This window comes from Dama dama, chromosome 5 (genome assembly GCF_033118175.1).
Source record: "Dama dama isolate Ldn47 chromosome 5, ASM3311817v1, whole genome shotgun sequence".
NCBI classification, from domain to species: Eukaryota; Metazoa; Chordata; class Mammalia; order Artiodactyla; family Cervidae; genus Dama; species Dama dama.
In genome coordinates this window covers 7,640,568-7,663,126 of record NC_083685.1, presented here as the reverse complement: position 1 = coordinate 7,663,126, position 22,559 = coordinate 7,640,568, and the positions used below count along the sequence as shown (strand labels likewise).

Below are 22,559 nucleotides of genomic sequence, written 5' to 3'. Positions count from 1 at the left end.
GGGCTTTCTGATCATATGGTCCAACTGTTAGGAGAGCATACATGCCCTTGATGCAGACCTATTTTTCTACCACAGAAGTTCCTGGAATGGCTGAACCATTCCCAAACTTTCAGCTTCAGAGGAGCCAAGCTCACTTCGTAGTTTGCCTGGAAATTTCACATTCACTTGTCTTGAAAGTATACATCTTATAATCTAAGATTCATGGGACTGGATAAAACAACCGGCTCCCACCAGGTTGTCTTCCCAGTTGCCTCCATGGTTTGCATCCTGTGCAGTTTACATCGAAGGCAGTTCTAGAATGTCCTGCCACCTGTGCTTCTTATCTCTCAGCTTGTGGGGCCAGGCGCCGAAAGGGCAGCAGTGTCAGAATCACTGTTTCAATAACTGTGTATGTTTTGCATGAAAACAGTGGGATAGTTTTTACATAGTCTTATGTTTCTGTGTCGCCTTTTAAATTCACAGTTGACCATGAATGATTTCAGCGTGCATCGGATCATTGGACGAGGAGGATTCGGTGAAGTATACGGTTGCAGGAAAGCAGACACTGGAAAGATGTAAGCATTCTACACTTGTATATTTTGCTGGGAATATTAAGAGGGTTTTATACTCATATTCAAAGAAAATCCCATTTAGTTGATGATCAGTGTTTTAGAATCTTACCCTCTGCACGCTTATAAAATCTTGACCAGTGCTTAATTCACAATTCCTACACACTAAATATTATAGTACAGGCCTAACCCCTACAAAACACACACACACACACAAGTACTAGACAGTAGGGATACATACAAAATTTATTTCCCTGAATTTTTTGTGTATCTACTCTATTGCTTTTATTTAACTGAAATGTCAACTCATATAATAATAGAAATATCTTAATTATTGCTTGATTTTTTTAAAAAAATAGCCTTTTCACTTTAGAATAATTTTAGGTTTGGAGAAAAGGAGCAAAAAAATAGTGCAGGGAGTTTCTGTGTACTCCATGTCCCTCTTACCATAGTACGGGACACACGTCACAATGAATGAACAGATATTGATGTGCTGTTACTGACTGAAGTCTCCACTTTATTCAGATTCCCTTAGTCTCTTAGAAGCATTTTGCTGCTTTAAAAGACTTCCCGAGTTTTTAGGAACTTCCCCCAATATGATGTGTATCATTTATGTCCACTTAGATATATTTTCTGTATAGACTTTCTTTAATAATGTTTATGGTTCTAGGTATGCAATGAAATGCTTGGATAAGAAGAGAATCAAGATGAAACAGGGAGAAACCTTAGCCTTAAATGAAAGGATCATGTTGTCCCTGGTGAGCACAGGAGTGAGTATTCAGTTTTGAACATTTGCATTTGTGTGTGTGTGTGTGTTTCTATTTATTTGGTGTTTTTTTTTTTTTTTTGGTATCAGGACAATTTATTTAAAATATAGCTTTTTTTCCCCCTGGTGAATTATGCAGCTAGCCAGTTCTTGAGGGGATTAGAATTTATAGCAGGGAGCAGCAGCACTAAGTTAATATAAATAATAATTCAGAGATGACCTCTGTCCGAGTTGGGAATTAGGAACATACTACCGGCCTTCGCCATTCACACTGACCACTTGTCCCTTCACTGCACATTTATGACTTCCTTCTTTGTGGAATATGACAGAGATGGCAGGATATAATTGTATCAGTGGCCAAAAAAATCACCTGAATATAGTTAAGAATTGGCTGCATGACAGCGAAGGACTAACCCAGAGGAGAAAAAGTTAAGAGGAACGTCGCGTCCCTCCTTCACAAACAGAGAGGAAGTGATGTGGCTTCGTCAACCCCCAGCTATCCCTTTGGAGTGCCCCCCAGAATCCCAGGGACAGAGGAGCCTGGTGGGCTGCTGTCTATGGGGTCGCACAGAGTTGGACACGACTGAAGCGACTTAGCAGCAGCAGCAGCCAGTCCATATCTCACTTGGCAGGGACCCTGTCTTCCTGGTACTTGCCGTCTTTCCCTGCTGTGGATGCTGGTCTTTTCCATCTCCGGCTCCATGTTTCTGCCCACTGGTCTGTTTATTCATACATTCCAGCTGTCATTTTGGGCTCATCACGTGTCAAAGCCAGCTTCACCCTGTGTCATCTTGACTTGTTAAGCAACATCCCGCTCTGATTTGTTTTCCTATTAATGGCATCACCCAGGACCAAAATCTCAGCTTTTATTTACTCAGGCAGATATATGTAAAGACACCCAGGAAAACCCACGGTCCCAGAAACCTGGGCATTGCCCGTGTACCCCAGCAAGTGAGGCGCAGAGCCTAGGGGTACCTCCAGCGGTCACAGCTGGGCTCTAACTAAGGTCACCTTCACCCAGAGGTTTTCAGACTCAAGTCTTCATGATGACACAAGGCATTCCTTTTAGCTGATAAGCAAGGAACCTGAGATCCAGGGACATCATTTCTTTGCCCAGAGTCCCTGGTCTTCCTAGATGATCCCAGTGTTCTTTTCTCATCCCTTTGTAGGCTCCATGTTTTCTTGTCGCCAGATACATTTATTGTGTTGTGGTTTATGTTATTCTAGTGTTAGTTTTAAGTGCTTCTAGAAAGGCTATTTACTATTGAAGTCAATGAATATCATAATTTAGTTTAACTATAACAGATGAAAATGCCATCGCTATGAACAGTAATGTCTTAATTATGCACCTCTGCCTGCCAACATGTAGACATTAAACATTTCAATTAAGAGTGACTGTGTGTGTGTGACCAAGATTTTAACTGTTTGGAATGGAATCTGAGTGGCCTGCACACTGTATTGGAATCAACGTGAATGACATTGGTTTCTAGTATCTGTTGGAAATGTCTGTCTTCATTTCAGGTGTGAATGTGTGCTTATTGCAGACTTTAAGTGCTTTATTAAAATATTAATTTTTAATGTCTTATCTCAAAGCCTGGGATGTTTATTCCCAGGAGAGCCTATGGAAAAAAATTGAGGGTGTTGGAAAAATATATGAACAATTTTAATTTTCATGTAGCATTTTTGTTTTATTTAGGTGAGCAGAATGTGATTAAGTAGTTGTAGAATTCCTCACTGGTCTGCCCATAAGGGAGTAAATAAAAAAATTGCAGTTATGTTGGGCTACTGCTTTGAACTAATTTAAGACTTGTTTCTGTTTTTTATTCAAATATCAAGACCGTTTAGCATTTTTTAAAACATTGTAAGTGCATTATTTAACCAAAAGAATTGTAGTAAACTTATTTAGAGTCATTTTTGTTGATCAAAGGCCACCGTTTATAGGATTTGAGTAAGCTTTAGTTTAAAATTGCCTCCTTAGGTGATGTGTTGATTGGCCTGTGTCAATATGATTACCTAAGGTGTTGGCATGGAAATAAACTGGAGTCACCATCAGAGTTTTCTTTCTGCTTGGAGGTTGTTTTAGAGAATTCCTACTTCTCACCCCCAAAAGAGACAGTAAGAAGTACTGTTCCCAGTTTTATTCCATAACTTTTGGGTCATGAAAAGGGAATCAGGGCAAGTATGTCCATTACCGGGAGGAGCCATGAGCACCTTCATTAAGTCAGTAAGTTATTCATGAGGAGTGTTGCTTATTCATTCCCTGATCATCCTTGAGTCTTCGATTGTGCCAGATACTCTGCTATAAGACAGGGGTCCCGAAACGCGAATTTGGTCTTTGCTTTTACAGAGCTGCGTAAAATGAGAGACAGCAGTGTTTACTCAGAGAATCTCAAGACATGTGTTGATTGTTGGAACACGTGGCAAGAGCTGTGAAAGAGAGGTCCGTAGTGCTCAGAAGGTGTTTAACAGGGCGGTCCTCTGGGGTCGGAGGGGACGCCAGGGTGTGTGTGAGTCCTGAGCACGGGAGCTCTGGGACTCACAGGTCAGCACCGCTGGGCTCTGAAGTGATGCGGTGAGGCCCACTCGGGGAAGCTGGGGAGAGAGGGAAGCAGACAGAGGCCAGACCAGCAGAAAGAGCTTTCTGGACCAGTACCGAGGAATTTAAAAAATCTTTACAGCTATTGAATAAGCCTTGCAATTCTGAAAGAGTTCCTCTTACTGCAGGGTGGAGAACTTTTCTGGAGGACTACTCTGTGGTCTTATTTTATCACAGTTTAAGTTCCTGTAAAATGCAGACTGTTTCCTTCACTAGGAAATCAAAGAAGACAGTTCCAGGGACTTCCCCAGCAGTCCAGTGGTCAAGACTTCATGCTTCCAATGCAGGAGGCATAGATTCAATCCCTGGTTGGGGAACTAAAATCCTGCATGCCACCAAAAAAAAAAAAAAAAAAAAACCTTAAAAAAAAGGAGATAATTCCTTGCTTAAGAGCTTTTATTTAAGGATCCACCTGTAAGAACCCCCTAGTTCTTTTCACCTTGAATTTGTAATCAAGACAGAACATTGCCATAATTATCTTAGAATCTGTGCTAACACCATTATTAAACTGCTGCCTGTTTGTCTGTGTGGGTCAGCATTCAGTTCTTTGTGTCTTGGACCCCACCCAAGACTCAAGATGGCATCTGCTCAGGGCCTAAGAGATGAGGGATCCTGGTCAGTGAACTCCTTAGAGATAACCAAATCACATCCCTTTAACTGAGCTTTGATTTTACATTGCTATGGAAATGTTACCTTTGTAAGTGGAGTGACATAGGACAGGGTCTGGTGAGGGTCCAGAGTGGGAGACTTGGGGTTTGAATCTTGGCTGGCTACCAGATTTCTTTGTGGCCTCAGGCAAGTCATTTCCCTTTTAGGAGGTGGGGGGAGGGGGGCGGGGACACAGTGTTTAGTTTCCTCATCTTTAAAATAAAGAATTTGGACCAGGTGATTTTTTTTTTTAGACGAGCACTTCCTATTCCAGTAGCCTACGACTTCAAATCTCCAATTTATGTTGCATCTTAATGACATAGTATCTTAACTCCACTTTGACGTTTTGCTGTTTTCTCAGGGCTGTCGTTAGGAGGATTGAACACTGTTTGTTCAGAAATACGCCTTTCCAGGCTCTGTTGGTCCCCTGAGTGAAGTGAGTGGAGTTGCTATCTCAAGCGGGAAAAGACCCAGGCTTTACTAAGTTCCTGGTCCACCCACTTGTCTGTTCTAGAGATGAATTGCTCATTAGATCAGGAACCAGAGTACGTGGGGAACCCCATTAAGGAAGGAGCATGATATTTAGAGCAGAATGAGTCGTCACCAGCAGACTATGGAAAGGTCTGGTGAAACACTGGTGGGGCTCCAATTAGGATGGTGCCACCCTGCCCCCCAAGAACCAGATAGCTTTTAACAGATAAAGGACAGCACCTTTATTTTACGACTATATAAAACAAAGTAAATCTCTAAATTAGTGAACACCAAGGCCATCTCAACTGAACTCTTAAGGAAAACAAGGTAACCACAAAATGAATTTCCTCCAGAAGACTTGTGGAAATTGAGTTCAAGTTCACGAATCCTGAGTAACAGGCATGTGTCCACACAAATTCATCTGTATGCCCTTCATCTATAGGTGTGAGCAAAGTGAATTCTATTCACAGTGTACTCTATTGAAAGTTGAGTATGTTCTGTAGAATTTAATAATTCTTTGCTTCTGTTGAGAAAATAGATGTAGATATTTGATGCTGTTTGTTATTTGAATCGGTTGAATGGCAAGTGTTCACTGTGTATGTATCTCAGTGGGACCTAGTGCTGGATCTCGTGGATTTTCACCAGGGAACACATGCGTGTGTCCAGAATCTAGGTCAAGAGACAGAGTCACTGATGTCCCAAAAGTCTCCCCTTACCCTTTTCAGCTGCTCACCCCATTCCCAAGCTAACTACTACCCAGATGTCTGACACTGTAATTTACCTGTGCCCCTGTTGGAACTTTATATAAATGTATTTTTGTGTCTGGCTTCTCTCAGCGTTGCTTGCAAGATGAGGCTGAGTTGTTGCTCATAGCAACAGCACCTTCTGTAGCTAAATAGGAAGGGTCACCAGGCTATGTGTGTGGCCTGGGGACCAAATCTGGCTTGTGTTCACAGCCTATGAACTAAAAAAATTTTTTTTAAAGCAAAAGCAGCAGAGAAGAAATTGTAAAGAAAAGAAGCAGAGAAGACTATGTGACAGGGATTGGATGGGGCCTGCAAAGCTTAAAATATTTACTGTCTAGCCCATTTGCAGAAAAAGTTTGGCAGCCCCTGCTCTATAGTATTCCATCGTATAAATGTGCCACAGTTCGTGTGTCCATCCACCTGTTGGCAGACATTGGGATTATTTCCTGGTTTGGGCTGTTTTGAATAGTGCTGTGAAGACCATTCTCATGCAGGTCCCTTGGTGCACATGAGTACAGATTACTGTTAGGTAAATACCCCGGGCTGGGATTGCTGGCTCATAGGCTTTGCAGGTAGTGATCAACTTTGGCAGATGCCATCAAACGCCTTGTGAAAGTGGTTGTACGATTGTGTCCTCTCAGCCACCATATTGGAAGTCCCGTTAACTCTGTATCTTTGCAACACTTGGTATCATCAGTCTTTGTAATTTTAGTCATTCTCCTTTGTTTCAGTGATGAAGCATTGTGATTTGCGGTTTGCATTTCCTTGGGGGACAGCTGAGGTCTAGCATCTGTTTAAAGACTTACAGACTGTTTGATACTCAGTAACACATATGCAGCGTTGTTGTTGTTGCTGTCATGCCATTTTCCTGTTGGGTTGTTTGCTTTTTTCTTTATTGATTGATGAGAGTTCTTTATATATTCACGATATATGTGGATTTCAAATACCTCCTCCCGTTCTGTTATTTGCCTTTCTTACTCTCTTAATGGTATCTACTGAAGAACAGAAGTTTTAGCTTTATTTTTCTTCAAGAGTTAGCTGAACTGTTCTTAGCTATTTACATTTCCATATAAATATGGGGATGAGTTTGTCAGTTTCCATTTTAATTGTTTACATGGAATGTATAGATTAATTTGGGAGAAAACTGACATCTTTACAATTGAGTTTTTCTATCCCCCACCCTCGTATATTTTCCACTTTCAAAAGCTGATTTAATTCCATTTTTTTAAATTCCATTTTTATTGTCAGTGTTTCAAGACAGTAATATGAGGAACATTTCTCCCCATGATAAAGGTTCTTCCAGCTCAGAATCAGACATTGAAATGGATATGTGACTATAACCAGAACCAAAGTGTAGACCAACAGGAGGACTAGCAAGGCAGTAATATTTTTCCCTAGAATCTGAGTCTTTTGACGATGTAGATAGAGGAGTCATGATTTAATCAGAGTGACAGAGCATCTCTGAGTTCATCTCCAATTAGCGGTGTTTGTATCTCTGTGCATTTTTTCCCCATGGAATCAGGCTCGCTTTCCTGGGTCTGTTAAAGTTACCACATAGGTGTCTGTGTTTCATATACAGGGCAGTGTCATGGCTTAAAAAAAAAAAAAAGTGTATAGATGACACTTGGTAGTAGATGTACTTTCCAGGACAGCTTTTGCTTTTCTTATATATATATATATATGTGTGTGTGTATATATATATATAGTTTTTATTTTTTTTCACTCTAGGATTGTCCTTTCATCGTCTGTATGACCTATGCCTTCCACACTCCAGATAAACTGTGCTTCATCTTGGATCTGATGAACGGTAAGCAAGACTTGGGGAGTCTGAATACATTGAATGACTCTGCCGTGATGTTGTTTGTTTGTTTCAGGATGTTTGATCTTAGCTTGCACTGCTCCAGACAGACTGGCCATTTGGGTCTTTCAGATAATTAGATTCCCCCTCAAGTTTAAGGAAGCCTTTCACTCTTTGAATTTCCAGTTCAACTTCATTTTAAAAAGTTGACTGAAGTCAACTGGCCATCAACTTTAGGAATGAAATGTCTCCTAAAGGTTCATAGGCCAAAGATAGGAATCTATTTAAAAACCAACTGTGAAGGACTGACTCTGGGCCAGCTCAGATATTAGCCCAGTAGTCTGTACCTTTAGTCCAGACCCACCATATATCAATCTTTAAACTGTCAATGATGAACTGGAGAATGCAGGAAGAACTTTAGCCAGAAAGTAATTGTCTAAGAGTCTTCCCTGGTGGCTCAGATGGTAAAGCATCCACCTGCAGTGTGGGAGACCTGGGTTCGATCCCGGGGTCGGGAAGATCCCCTGGAGGAAGGCATGGCAACCCAATCCAGTATTCTTGCCTGGAGAATCCCCATGGACAGAGGAGTTTGGCGGGCTGCAGTCCATGGGTTCACAAAGAGTCAGACACAACTGAGCAGCTTTGACTCACTCACTCACTCAGTTTTCTAATACTAGAAAGTGACATGATGTAATTCAAAGCATTTTTAGTAACAGGGGCTGAAATGGAAAAGCATATATTTCCATAAATGAATACCTGTTTTGAAGTTCAGTTGAAGTTTTAATTATGTTTTGAGTTTTTGATTTAGAACCAGACCCATCCAACAGCATGAAGGAATTTCACAGACGTAATAATGAGCAGACCAGCCAGACACAGCAGCATATTTCCTGCATGACTCGATTTGTGTGACTGTCAGAACTGGCAAAGCTAATCAGTGAGGGGAGAGGTCAGAGTAGAGTCCAGTTGGCTGTAATGAGGGGCTGTGAGCTGATAATACTGCCTGGGATGGGCACAGGGAGCCTTCAGCGATGCTGGAAATCTTTTACATCCTGATCGAAAATAGTTACATAAGAATATGCGTGTGTGAACAGGAAGATACTTAGGGAATCAAAGGTAATGGAATTGAACACACGTGAACCTCTACATCAGCTGTGGCTCCACCTTTATCATTTATGAGAACATTCCCTTACCCTGTTGGTGGCATTCTCTGTCTCTGTAACTGGAGGCCATATGATCATTGACCTTTTCCAACCGTTTATTATTAAAAATTCAAAGGTACTGCAACATTGAAAGGATTTTACTGGTGACACCCAAACACCCAACCACCTGGGTTTTACCAGTTAAAATTTTACTGTATTTGCTTTCTCAAATATCTGTCAATATGAGCAGTGTATTTATTTTGTCTCCATATTTACTGTCCACAGAGCCAGTTGCCAAGCCACATACTACCTCACTACGAGGGTGATTCAGTTAGGAGACAGGACTGTAGTCATCAAAAGATCAGCTCCTCCCCGTCCCACTCCCCCAAGTGGTACACATGGGCGTTGTGGTGTCCATCCAAGAGCGGAGGCTTGGGTTCATGCTGTCTCGGCCACTGTCGCATCTGAGTCTTCTCAGTGGTTTAGTTTTCTCTGGGATTTTTAAAGTGTTTCATCAGATTACAGAAGTCAGTGATACATCTATATCATACATGTAGACAAAGCATAAAGTTAGTTAACCGTTGTCAACCGTATCATGATGCTGCACGATGCCCGTGACTTACTTCCCTGGAATTCACGCACCGAATTACATTCTCCGTCTTTGACTCCAGGGGGTGACCTGCACTATCACCTTTCACAGCACGGGGTGTTTTCTGAGAAGGAGATGCGGTTTTATGCCACAGAAATCATCCTGGGGCTGGAACACATGCACAATCGGTTTGTCGTTTACAGAGACTTGAAGGTAAGGTGGTCTGACAGATTCCCTGCCTTCTGTCCGACATGTGCAGTAGGTGTCGTATGGTAGTTGTGGTCCCCCACACGTCTCCCCCTCTTTCATGCCATCCCATCATTTTCCTCCTCTCAGCCCTGAGCAGAACATCACCTTCATGATTTCGATCTCCTCCAGACACTGAATTCTTTTCTAAGGACTCCAGTCTTTCCCAGTTGTCCCTATCACCTCCCTGCCTGGTGCAGCACATACGCCAGCTCAGATATTTTAGTTAGTTAATTATGAAAAGCAGGGTGGGTTTTTTTTTGTTGTTGTCACCCACTTTACAATTGATCATAATTCTGTTAATGTTCACCAAGCAGCTGGCTTGGCCCTGGCTCGGTGTGAGGGCAGAAGGTGTACAGAGATAAAGAAGCAGAGAACCAATGTCATGTGGGACATATCTACTGGTGAATTTGCACATAGAAAGACTGAGTCCTAATTCACCAGAGTCAGGGCTGATCAGGTAGGAATGGGGTGTCTGACAGCCAGCAGAATTTCCCCCACCCTCTGAACCTCAGGTGATTTCGAGATTGCTTTAAAAAAAAAAATCACTAGCAGATTTCCAGGTTCCAGAACTCCATAGCCCCAGTCTGCCACACTGAGGCTTCTTTACCATGCTTCCCTTTAAAAAGTCTTACTGGACTTGAAGAGACTGAAGCAGGTGCTTTCTCAGTTTTTCCGTTCCAGAGCACGATGCTTGCTTGGTCCAGGACCCTGCATGAGAAAGAGAGGTGGTGGTTTGCTTGGCACTTCTGAGGTGATATTCACGTAGCCAGCAGCGTGAAGGTGGGGGAGCAGATGAAAGAGCCCTTGACAAATTATAGAGATGATCATGCAGGCACATAAAGGTGTAAATAATGGTGAGAAGAAATGTGATGGGCATGGCAGCTTCCAGAGGATGAGAAACCCGCAGAGAAGCCTGTCTGCCTCCTCTCTCCGATTCCCTGTTAAACTGAACGCAAGTTAACCAGATCAAGTGTACTGGTAATGCCCCCTTCTCTAAAGAGCTCATGTGTTTTGATTGGCTTCTAAAAAAGGTTACCTCCTAAGAATCCAAAATGGTGTATTTCACAGCTGAGCATATTATTTTTTCCCCACAAAGTACACTGTAACTTTCAAAGCCTGCAAAGCCAAAGAATGACTCCCGGAGCCTTCATAGGAGCATAAAGAAGAGAAAAAAATGTATTTTCATCAAATTAGAAATAATTAGACCCTGGTTGGCACATGACATTTTATTTCCTCATGGTGAATTTTGCAGAAGAATGAAATACATGCTGAAAGCCTATGAAGTGCCATTGTAATACATTTTAATTTAAATCTATAACCGGTCTCAAATCATCTTGATGTGGTATTTCTGTTTTCTAAACTATTTAGTAGGCAGTGGTATTATCTAATTTCTATTCAAACTTAATTCTAGTCACTCATGATTATTCATGCTTCAGTTTTATAATGGCATGCCATTATTTTTATTTCGAGCAAAACAATAGTTGATCTCCAGCAGAAAAATACCAAGATGACTGTAATTCAATGTATATTAGGGAGGGGAGTTTTGTTTTCCATGATGACGCAGACTAAATCTAATCTTAATGGATACATTTCATCAGAGTTGTAGTCAAAATCATATCTTGTCATTTGGTAAGGCCTTCCATAGATTCTCTCCTAATAAACCAAAATGATGTTTATCAGGATTAGTGTGGCACCGTGGAAGATTTTGATTTCCTAGGTCACCACTTGTACATTGTTACAAGATTCCTTTCTGTGCTGTGTTCCATGGTTCAAAATCCTGGTGGTTCACAGAGGCTGAGGAGCCCGTGGACTCACTGCCTTTGTGGAGAGACACGCCATTCTGGCGGGATCGCAGCTCTTGCTATGGAAAGGAAGTACTTGAACAGTGATGAGCTGTGGTGGGAACCCCCTGTGTTACCTGCCCTATGTTCCATCTTCTCCATCCTTCAGTGCCACTCTCCTGCTAAAGTTACTGATAACATGAAAGGTAGCATTGCTGGTCTCATGCCCCACTTGGAGGTGATGATGTAATTAATACTAGGATTCATGTGTACAAATGAACAGTGATAAAAATAATGATAGCAAGTGCCTGTGATTTTGGAAGTTCTCCAAGCCTCGGGACGCCTTGGGGACTCTCAGAAATCACCTTCTCTTTCATTTTAGCCCGCCAATATCCTCCTGGATGAGCACGGACACGTGAGGATATCAGACCTCGGTCTTGCCTGTGATTTTTCCAAAAAGAAGCCACACGCGAGTGTGTGAGTAGTCACATTGACTCTGTTCACTATCGTTTCCTAGTTCGACTCACTTTTTCACTCAGACCCCAACATGGTCATTTGTTCTCCCAGTTTTCTCTTGTCAGCAGTAGTTTCCAACATGTGATGATGCTGGGTCAGAGGGAGAGGAAAGAAGTGGGGTGGCGTGATTGCTTTCACCATTTTGGGGGCATGCAGGGGACCCACAGTGTTAGCTGCCTGGGGGCAGGGAGGCTGAGGGAAGGAGGGGCCTTCGCAGCAGAGCCGAGTCCGCACTGGCTCTGTGACCCTCACTCTCTTCATCTACAGAGCAGCAGTTGCAGTAGACCCCAACAGCTTCTGTGCCAAAGAAGGGGCACAGGCAATTACATAGAACTTTCCAGGGAAGGCCCAGAGGTCGAGCTTCTCTCTCCATCCACTCTCTCCTTCTTTTTCAAAATATTTCCTTTTTTTTTTTTTCCTAAAAAGAAATGAGTATTTTTTTTTTTAATTAAAAGAATCATCTACTTGCAGTTCAAACTTTTAATGCAGATCCTGTTGTTAGATTTCAATATTACATCTGTCCTGCATGCAGAGGAAGCTGCCGGGAGCCCGTGCCCTTGGCCATCCCTACCCCCACCTCGGTGGACCCTGAACTGCTTCTAGTGATGGCCCTGCCATCTCCACACGTGCTGACACTGTCCCAAGGACTTGCCTGAACCTGAGATCGTTGCAGTGACAGCAGGCATGAAGTGGCTGCCCCGGGGCTCAACAGAGGCAGGACAGAATATGTACTGGTTTTCATTCCTATTTCTTTGATGTCAGTTATCTGTGTAGAAAGTGTGGACAGGTGTGCAGTTTGTGGAAAAAGTTCCCTTGATTATTTTCTTCTTCAGTGTATCAGTCTTAGCAGTGAATGTCTTAACATTCCATCTTATTGTGCGTCATCGCTGTGTTGAATGGTCTTGAAGTAACTCCCAGGGGTCTTGTTTCATGCATCCATGCAGAAAATAAACTATAAATCCTTTTTTTTTTTTTTTTTGTGAGACTAGAAGTAAAATGGTTCTAAAACTGCTTTACGAGGGGCTGCATTAAATCAGAATTGCCATTTAAAGCTGTGATCAGATATTAATGGCAATTAGTGCCATCTCTGTAAAGATGTCTCTCCCTTCCTGCAGAATGTGGGACAGGGTGATAAAAGCCTTAGCATTTTGCCAGCACTTGACAATTATGAGGCCAGAACCTGGGGTTGGATATATCAGCCTCTCCCAGGGAGTTCATCAGACATTTTAAAGAGAGTCATTTGAATTTTTAATGCCACAGCTATTTGATATGCTAATTTCTTCAATTTAGGATAGTCACAACTGAATATGAACCCAAGAGCTCATAAGAGTTAATCTCTCAAAGGAATTAACTTTCAGAAGCAGGGTTGCTCATTACCTTATAGGGCCTCGCTCACGTCTTACTGTAATTCACACGCCAGCTCTGAAAGGTGGTGTGTTGTCCGTTATCTGAACCGCATCCATAAAGGGTTCAATCTTCCAACCCTGTCGGAAAGCTTGAATGTTTAAATGACGATAGTGAGGTCGCTACTTAAAAAGGATAAACTCTCAATGAAGAAGTATGTTTTTAGGTGGAGGAGGCGGAGAACAGAGGCTTTCGAGACAGATGTGGGCTTGAATCCTTCCACGCGGCACCAGCCTCATCTCTCTCTAATGCAGAGAGGCTGTCACAGTGCCGCTCACTGCACGTGACCGTTGTGAGGTGCAGCCACCTCCGTCACGTAGTAAAGGGTCTGGCTGACGCTGGCCATGTGCCACGCGCTGGTGGTGCCGCAGGGTTGAGGCCGACGGGCTCCCTGACCTCCCAGAACAGCAGCCTGGGGGACTGTCCAGGAAGTGACCGGTGTGGGGACAGCATTCATGCTGTGAGTGGAACGTTGGCTGTCCCAGGAACACGTGGCTGGCGGCCTGAATATGTTGTTATTAGTATCTTCATTCAGTTCCGTTTCGTTCAGTCGCTCAGTTATGTCCGACTCTGCAACCCCGTGGACTGCAGCACACCAGGATTCCCTGTCCATCACCAACTCCCAGAGCTTGCTCAAACTCATATCCGTCAAGTCAGTGATGCCATCCAACCATCTCATCCTCTGTCGTCCCCTTCTCCTCCTGCCATCAATCATTCCCAGCATCAGGGTCTTTTCAAATGAGTCAGCTCTTCACATCAGGTGGCCAAAGTATTGGAGCCTTAGCTTGAGCATCAGTCCTTCCAGTGAACACCCAGGACTGATTTCCTTTAGGATGGACTGGTTGGATCTCCTTGCAGTCCAAGGGACTCTCAGGAGTCTTCTCCAACACCACAGTTCAAAAGCATCAATTCTTCAGTGCTCAGCTTTCTTTGTGGTCCAGCTCTCACATACATACATGACTATTGAAAAAACCATAGCTTTGACTATACGGTTCTTTGTCGGCAAAGTCATGTCTCTGCTTTTTATATGCTGTCTAGGTTTGTCATAGCTTTTCTTCCAAGGAGCAAGTGTCTTTTAATTTTGTGGCTGCAGTCACCATCTGCAGTGACTTTGGAGCCTAAGAAAATAAAGTCTGTCACTATTTCCATTGTTTCCCCATCTATTTGCCATAAAGTGATGGGACCAGATGCTATGATCTTTGTTTTTTGAGTGTTGAGTTTTAAGCCAATTTTTTCACTGTCCTCTTTCAAGACTTCCATCAGGAGCCTCTTTAGAAGCCTGCATAGGGCATGGATATAATCATCGACTTTTTATGGGGTGGAATCTGAAGTTCCAAGAAACTAAGGAACTTGAACAAAGTCACAGGCCTGGAAGATGGTGGGGCTTGAATTAAAATCCAGTTCTGTCCGGCTCTAAGGCTTGAGCTCCCTACACTCGTTTGAACTCCTTGAGTCTTTGAGGATGGACCTGATACTAGATTGAAGGCTTGTGGCCAGACTCTCACCCTCGACTGGGCTTCTCGGGTCTTTTCAAAGTGGTAGGTGTGATCCCAGGACTCCATGTGATGCTGGCAGAGCAGCGTCGTGGTCAGTTCCCCATCTTGACCCCGACTCCATCCTTTAAATGATGGAATTGGATTCTCAAAAACTAAAAGTGACCCATGGAGCAGCCACCAGACGACACAGGAAAACTTCGTGGAGTCAAGCAGATTGTCAGTGACTCGCTGAGCCCCAGCTGATGTTCTTCAGGAATGCAAGGCTTGGTCTCTAGTCACCATGCCTTCAAATGCTCTGGCATTTGACGTTCTTTCAGTGTGAACAACACAGACCGGCAGTGGGAAGCGCAGGCAGCCTTGGGTGCTGCCGAGTGGCAGAGGCTGAAATCCACGTGGCAGGTGGTCCGGAGCTCTGCTTTGGTAGTGTCCGCCCAGAGGCATGATATGCCTCAACCCTGTGTATATCTCCTTGTCAAGGTCTTCCCATCCCAGGACTGGGTTTTGATCCCGAGAATCGCAGGTTATAAAGCCACCAAGGTTTTCCTGGCCACACCGAAATTAAGCTTTGCCAGAAAATGGCTTGGATGCTCCTTAGGGAAATCTCTGACGTCCTCACAGCGTGGCTCGCTGACCTCACACTGGCAGACTTTGGATTGCAGGGGGCGGAGCTTTTCCGACGGATGGACTGGTGCCCATTTCCACTGTTTGGAAAAGTCTTTCAAGATGGAACTCTGAGGCTGAGAGGACACAGTCCCAGTGTTGACCTCCCGGGTCACTCTTCTGAGCAGATTCTCACCAATACTGAGCACAAGCAAACTAGAAATGCTTATAAGAACGCAAGGGGTTCTTTTCAAGTGCCAGCGCTGCCCTGAGCCCATCCCACATGTGTTCTGCGGGGTGAAGGTGTCACCTCATCACCCATTCTATCAGTGAAGAAAATTGATGAAAGATGGGAATACAGCTGCAGATAACGGCTTTTGGGGGACCCTTTTGTGCCCACACCTCTGAAAGTTTCCCACAAGCCTTCTCTCACTCTTGGAATGGTGTGTGCTCACATTGTAGGACGGGAGAGGATTTTGATTCTCAGATAGAACATATTATATGTAAACGGTTGTTCTCCGAGGTGATTTTCCTCAGCTTCCTGCAAGCCATCTGCACATTTGCTGAGCTGGGTCCTTTGACCTGTTGGCAGCTCTTCAGACCTGGGATTTCTCTGTCTCCATACCTGTCGGCTTCCCTGCCACCACTTGGGGACCACCGTGACTGTGGAGGGGTGAGGGCCACCATGGACGCCTGTGCAAACCCCAGTCCTCAGCACGGGGGGTGGCGCCTCACAGGAGTGCCTGATCCCATCACTTCCAGGTCGAGAGTGTGTGGTGTGGTCACCTGTCCTCATAGATGGGGACGGGCACTAACCTGTCCCCATCGCTTCCAGGTCCACAGTGTTGCAGTATGGTCACCTATCCTCACCAATGGGGACAGGCACTAACCTGTCCCCATCACTTCCAGGTCCAGAACACTGCAGTGTGGTCACCTGTTCATCACCACCTCCCCAGCCCCACACGTCTCCACACAAAAGCTCTCCTGCAGGCAGGAGACCCTTGGCTGCCCCTCGCTGTAGTGGGGAAGGCTCACAAGATTCAGATCTCACCTTCCCAGACCGTGGAGCGTGCCCAGAGCATGCACATAGCTCACGTTTATCTCATATGGTAATTTATTAATATTCATTCCTATTTTAACGAAGGAAATATCATTTTCCCATTGGGTGTTTGCCAGACCATATTTGATGGAAGCACCGGTGTCCCCTCCCCCTTGTTTATCCTGCAGCTGTTTGATGAATGGCACCCTGACCTCTGGACGAGCTGGGAATAGTTTGTCAGCGGGAACACGCTGGTAACCACACGTGCCCTTTCTTCTCCCCAGTGGCACCCATGGGTACATGGCACCTGAAGTGCTGCAGAAGGGGACCGCCTATGACAGCAGTGCCGACTGGTTCTCCCTGGGCTGTATGCTTTTCAAACTTCTGAGAGGGTGAGTGACATGTGTCCCTTCAGCCCATAACCATGGTGTGCCCTTGGATCAGGATAAGAAATATTTACGTGTTATTAGACGCCAGTATCTGTATAGATCACGTAGTGATCTTTAAGCCACACAGTGACCCAGGCAATGCTCACAGCTTTTTTTTGCCCGTAAAAATGAGTTTCCTTCCCGTAAGCTTTGGGTATTTTTGTCCCACTCCAGGAAGGAATTCCAACACGTTTAGACGTAAAATAAGACTGTGTTGGACTATTTCCATTGTTAAGCCTTATTTGGGGAGTGAGTGCTATTTTTAAATATAGATAATTGAAGAGGGTAGGAGAGTTTCTTTTCCCTAGAAATGAATTACTCATGATTGTCTTGTGAGCTTAAAGCATTTCTTACACAAGAGGGTGAAGACCCAAAGTGAACCTGTGTTAAAAGTGTGCATTTGTTTGTGAACATGCTGAAATCTGCAGTTTTTAAAAACATAAAGATAAAATTGTGCATTTCTGTGCCCTTCACTTGTGTTATACTTGTCCCTTTGATGTAAACTGCTGGAGATGATGAAGTACAGTGGAAAGAGGATGGAATGAAAGTGCTCTTGAGATGTGTTCTCACATTGAACATTTACAAATTATGTTAACATTCCATTAGTTTTAAAGAGTCTTGAGTCAATTTTAATAGAGAGCATAAGTGTTTAAGCTGTGTTTTTGATTATTCTGCATTCATAGAGGTACCACAAAAAAGCAGTTTATACTAAAACTTCCTGGTCAGGATTCTCCCTGTTACATTTCCTCTATGAACACACAGGCCTGGTAGTTTGCTTAACTTGCCACGTTTTTCCCGGAAAGCCTTACTGAGTATCACAGCATGTTCTTCTTATATTGGGTTGACCAAAAAGTTTGTTCATGTTTTTCCATAAGATGTTGTTTAACACAATCTGGAAAGAGGCTGGATTCCCTGTCTTCCCCCCAAACTAGGTTCCAGGCACCCTGGCTGCTTCCCCAGGACTCAGATAATCTAGTTGTTCATTGCTCACCGCCTCACTTGGGAACTGAAATTGTATTACTGCTCAGAGACTCAGGTCCTGTTGGTCCTTAATTGAATTATTGTGTTTGTGGAGCCTGGAGGGCCTTAATTCATGTAATCAGACTAGCTGACCTAATTAGAGAGTTTCTGCAAAGCAGACCAGAGAAAACCACTTTCCACCCAGGATGTTTCCCCGGCTGGCGGGGGTCCCTGCGTGCACGGTAAGTGCATCCAAACACGCTGTCTTCACTCGGGTCTCCTCTGGTTGTGGGGGGAGCAGTCAGAGGTCAGAAGCCACAGTTACAGAATCATGAGACAATTTAAAAAAACTGCACAACAGCAAAACTGTTGTGCATGAACTCAAGTTATGAAAGTCGGTTGTGAAATATGGCAGAGCCTTGGTTTAGTGCTTTGTTTATTGATTTCTGTCTAATGTTGTTATTCTGTCTATAATAATGTCCACACGTATAGACTAGGGATAGTCTGGCATGTATTCCTGTTTTTATAAGATCCAAGGATGGGTCCAGTTGTTAACTCTGTGCCAACAGTGTATTTGTGGCTGAAAAAGTGAATTCTGTCCTCCTTGGTCACGGTTCAAGTCTGCAGGACTGAGTTGGAAGGTGCTACTTCCTCTGTGACGTCCTTGATCAGGCTCGGTTAAAGCATTGCGGTTGATGTGACCCCTGTGGAAGGGCGTCTAGGCTGACAGGAAGACATCCAGAGGATGGTCGTGGGGATGGGATGGATGGATAACAAGAGATGAGAATGTTGGCGGCTAGAAATGGCGTCTCACATGGACAGGTTCAGAGAGCTGGGCACAGTGCTTCCGGCAGCCACACTGTAAGCTCCAGCAGCGTTAGTCCTCGTGGAATAAAACAGACTCCATGCCAAGCCCTCCCCAGAGCTTGTACTCAACCCCAGGGGCTCCTGGCAATGCTTGGGGGCTTCTTAGTGGTGCCAGCTAGGGGAGGGGCTCCTTCTAGCATCTGGCAGGTCGAGACCAGGGGTGCTGCAGAGGACGCCCCCACTGCCCCCACAAAGGGTCACCCATCCGAGGAGGAGTAACTCCACTGCAGACCCGTCTCTTCCCATCCTTCCCGTGTCTGTGCAGCGATGGTGACCAGGGGTCACCAAGGGTCTTTTCGCTTCTGTTTTCTGTGATCAGATACTTCCCACACTGACCAGTGTGCCCCATCACCTTGGCTGAAACATTTCTCTGCACTTCTCGTTCTGTCGTGACACCCTCGAAGGATTCCGCAGGGCACAAGAGACAGGAACCTGGATGTGAGGATGCTGACAAGACTGGAGAGTGTGTTTGCGTCCCTGGACCATGTGTTGGGTGGGGTCACTGCTTCCACTTCAGCTGACTGTCAGATATGGGAGAGCATCTGTGTACAAAGATGTTGCAATTATGCGGAATTGTGGTCATGACCCTCAAGCTAGAGTTCAGATATCTGTTAAGAGAAACAATTGATGTGACCATAGCCTTGATCTTAAACTTGTCCCCACTGATGGTCAGACACGAGGGGAGAGCCCAGGGGGTGGTCTGGGGAGAGCGGAGCTCTGTCTGAGGTTACTGAGTTTGCTCCTCTCGGGAAAAAAGGAATGTTTATAAATATTTTGGCAGCTGTTGGCTTAGGTTCAAAACTCACATTTGATGTTGCGTGCCGTCTTTTTGGTATTCTAAAATTAATTTTTGATGTAAGACTTTTTAATCACTTGTGTTTATAAATGGATTGTTTCTGAGCTCCGGTTTCACTATGAATATGATGTGTCATTTGTGTGTGTCTCTGTATGTTTCCCCATCATTTGTCATGTCTTGAACAATTTCCCAACTCATCTGGGTGAAATTCTCAGCTCTCGCACTCTCTGTAATTCCAAAGCCACATCTGACCACTGCACATGCAAATCCTATTTCCACAGCGTCCTTCGACACAGCCCAAATGTTGCATGAGGGCTTGGCTGGTGTCGAAAGCTGTTGACAGACCTGTTACCATCTCCTATTTAAAGCGGCTGCGTCCGGGAGCAGCTGTGATCACACAGGATCTGCGGGCCCCACGTGCCTCCCTCAGAATGGAGATCATTACTATCGGAGATTTTCTTTAACATTTTCCAAAATAGAAATGGAATCTTGGGTTTTGTTCACAAAGAATAATCAAGAACCATTGGAAACAGATGCGCATCAGGACTTGAAAGACCAAACCCTCTCCACACGACACCCCAGAGCCCGAGAGCCGACAAGCATTTCCGATCGTCTCTTATTGAGTCAGACACAGAGAGCTATATTTATCAAACAGGGTTTGTAGCGACCATGCGCATGTGCTGGGAATGTTTTTGGCACCGCCAACTTTAACTCCAGTCCCCTCGCAAAGCCCTCCCTCGGGTCTCATGAAAGAGTTTTTAAATTTAGCACAGAGCATCCCTGTCAGAACACAGCCGTCCTTCTCTGCAAGTGTGGGGCACAGCCCTCTGCTTCCGGCATCACACAAGGGTCGAGAGCAGGAGGGGGTCCCCTGGCTTTTCACACAGGAGCCAGAGCAGGAGGATTTGCCGAAACAGGGGAGACCTTCCCACACCCTCTTTTACATGTGGAGGAACTCCCCTGGGGAGTGGCAGCAGTGTCTCACGCAGACGGACTGAGGCCTTAGTAAGCACTGAGAAGTCTGTGCTCCTTTTCTCTTGAGCCGTGAACATGCTCATATCTCCGTGTTTTGCATACAGGAGTGATACAAGCCGGGGCTTAGCTGATGGTCCAGGGGTTAAGAATTTGCCTGCAGGGGACACACGTTCAATCCCTGGTCAGGGAACTAAGATCCCACATGCAGCGGGGTAACTAAGCCTATGCACCTAGAGTGGCCTAGAGAAGCCACTGCAACGAGAAGCCCATGCACCGCAATTAGAGAGCGGCCCCCACTCGTCACAACTGGAGAAAGTCCACCCAGCAACAGAGACCCAGTACTGCCAAAAATAAATCTGAAACAGAAAGTGATGCAAGTCAAGTTTTGAAAAATTATAATGTCTCATAAATAACATTATTATTTGTTATTCTATCCCATTTACTTTTTAATTGCAGTAATTTTACATTTTTTTCCTCCTTGGAAACATTTAGGGTGCAAAGAATATTTCCAGTCAAAATCTGTTTGAAAGATTAGTGTATGTTTGCTTGGTACTGATTCACCTTATTTAGATTTTTTTTTTTCCCAAATTAAGGCTTTCAAGAGATGGAAATTAATGTGTTTTTCATTGCATAAGAAAGAAAAGAACCATTAGAGTGCCCCCTCTCGTGCAAAGTGAAAATTGAAATATTTAAATAATAAATACTCTGAAGTGGAACCATCTCTTCAAGAGATGGTACAGTGCATAGTTTACCTAATTCAGTAGCAGTAAGTTGATTGCAAGGGTGGGTGCAGTTTTAATTAGTTTTTTTTCCTAAATCACATTGAGTTATAGATTCAACATCCTACTCTGTTTTATAGAACTATTTTGTGTAATATCTTGCCTCAACTTATGTTTTATATGCCTTATCAATAAACCTATGAAAGTGAAAAGTCAAAGTGTTAGTTGCCCAGGTGTATCTGATTCTTCACAACCCTGTGGACTGTAGCCCAGCAGACTCCTCTGTCCATGGAATTCTCCAGGCAAGAATGCTGCCATTCTCTTCTTCAGGAGATCTTCCCCACCCAGGGATAGAACCAAGGTCTTCTGCGTTGCAGGCAGATTCTTTACTGTCTGAGCCTCCAGGGAAGGCCCAAATAAATCTGTAGGATTGGTCATTTTACAGACATGTCTTTACTACCAGAAAATCCTATCATGTATGTCCCTTCTTTAATTTTCAAGTAAGTAAATAAGGCCAGGGTTTTCTAGTTTGCATGTTTACTAGTCTCTTTTAATGCTAGGAGCATCTTTATTTTAAAAAATATTTTATTGAAGCATAGTTGATTTATAGTGTTGTGCTGGTTTCTGCTGTACAGCTGAGTGATTCAGTTATGCATGTATTTGTGTATTTTTTTCTGTTCTTTTCCATTATGGTTTATCATGGGGTATTGATCATAGCTCCCTGTGCTGTACAGTAGGACCTTGTCATTTGTCCATTCTGTATATAATAGTAGACAGCTGTAATGCCAACCTCCCAATCCATCCCTCCCCTCAACCCCCCTCCACCTTGGCAACCACCAGTCTGTTCTCTAGGTCTGTGAGCCTGTTTCTGTTTCGTAGATAAGTGCATTTGTGTCGTATTTTAGAGTCATGTGTGAGATATGTAAGATTAGCTTCAGCATTTTAAAAACATAATCAAGAGTAAGAATAATATCTTTACAAAGAGACATTTATTTTGTTAAGTTAGATTCATTTGTCTCATATGTCTGTCAGTTACCCACCGTATCCTCCCATGGTCTCAGCTGTTGGCACATGCATTATTTCAGTCGTTCCTTTCACTGTTTCGGTGATGTTTGTGGTACTATGGCATGCAGAGGTGAAGGGACTGAGACGAGGTTTCCATGAATGACTCATGGCCAATAGCCTAGTCACAGCGTGAGCCCAGCGTCTCTGACTCTTAGATCTGGAGTCATTTGTAAGTTAGATAGAACAGGAGTGAGCAGTTCTCAGACCCTGGAGGGTCTGGGAGCACAGGGTTGGTTTGTATCTCTTACCACCAAAGGAATGTATTTCTTAAAATTACTGGGTTCTGGGGCGGGGGAGTGTGTTCATGTTGTGTTTTGGTTCAACTGCAGTTCTTTGCATTGTTTGAGGGACTTATCCATTTTT

The 22,559-nt window shown here is 44.0% G+C and overlaps 1 protein-coding gene across 2 annotated transcripts in view; it reads left to right on the top strand.

Moving 5' to 3' along the window:
- Positions 1-22,559, top strand: part of GRK3 (G protein-coupled receptor kinase 3) — a 114,402-nt gene that overhangs the window by 73,154 nt on the left and 18,689 nt on the right. For both annotated transcript variants that reach the window (XM_061141658.1, XM_061141659.1), the window contains 6 exons: positions 463-554; positions 1,219-1,318; positions 7,504-7,582; positions 9,384-9,514; positions 11,714-11,808; positions 16,671-16,778. In XM_061141658.1, coding sequence (XP_060997641.1) covers positions 463-554; positions 1,219-1,318; positions 7,504-7,582; positions 9,384-9,514; positions 11,714-11,808; positions 16,671-16,778 — 605 coding nt within the window. The remainder of the gene's footprint in view (positions 1-462; positions 555-1,218; positions 1,319-7,503; positions 7,583-9,383; positions 9,515-11,713; positions 11,809-16,670; positions 16,779-22,559) is intronic.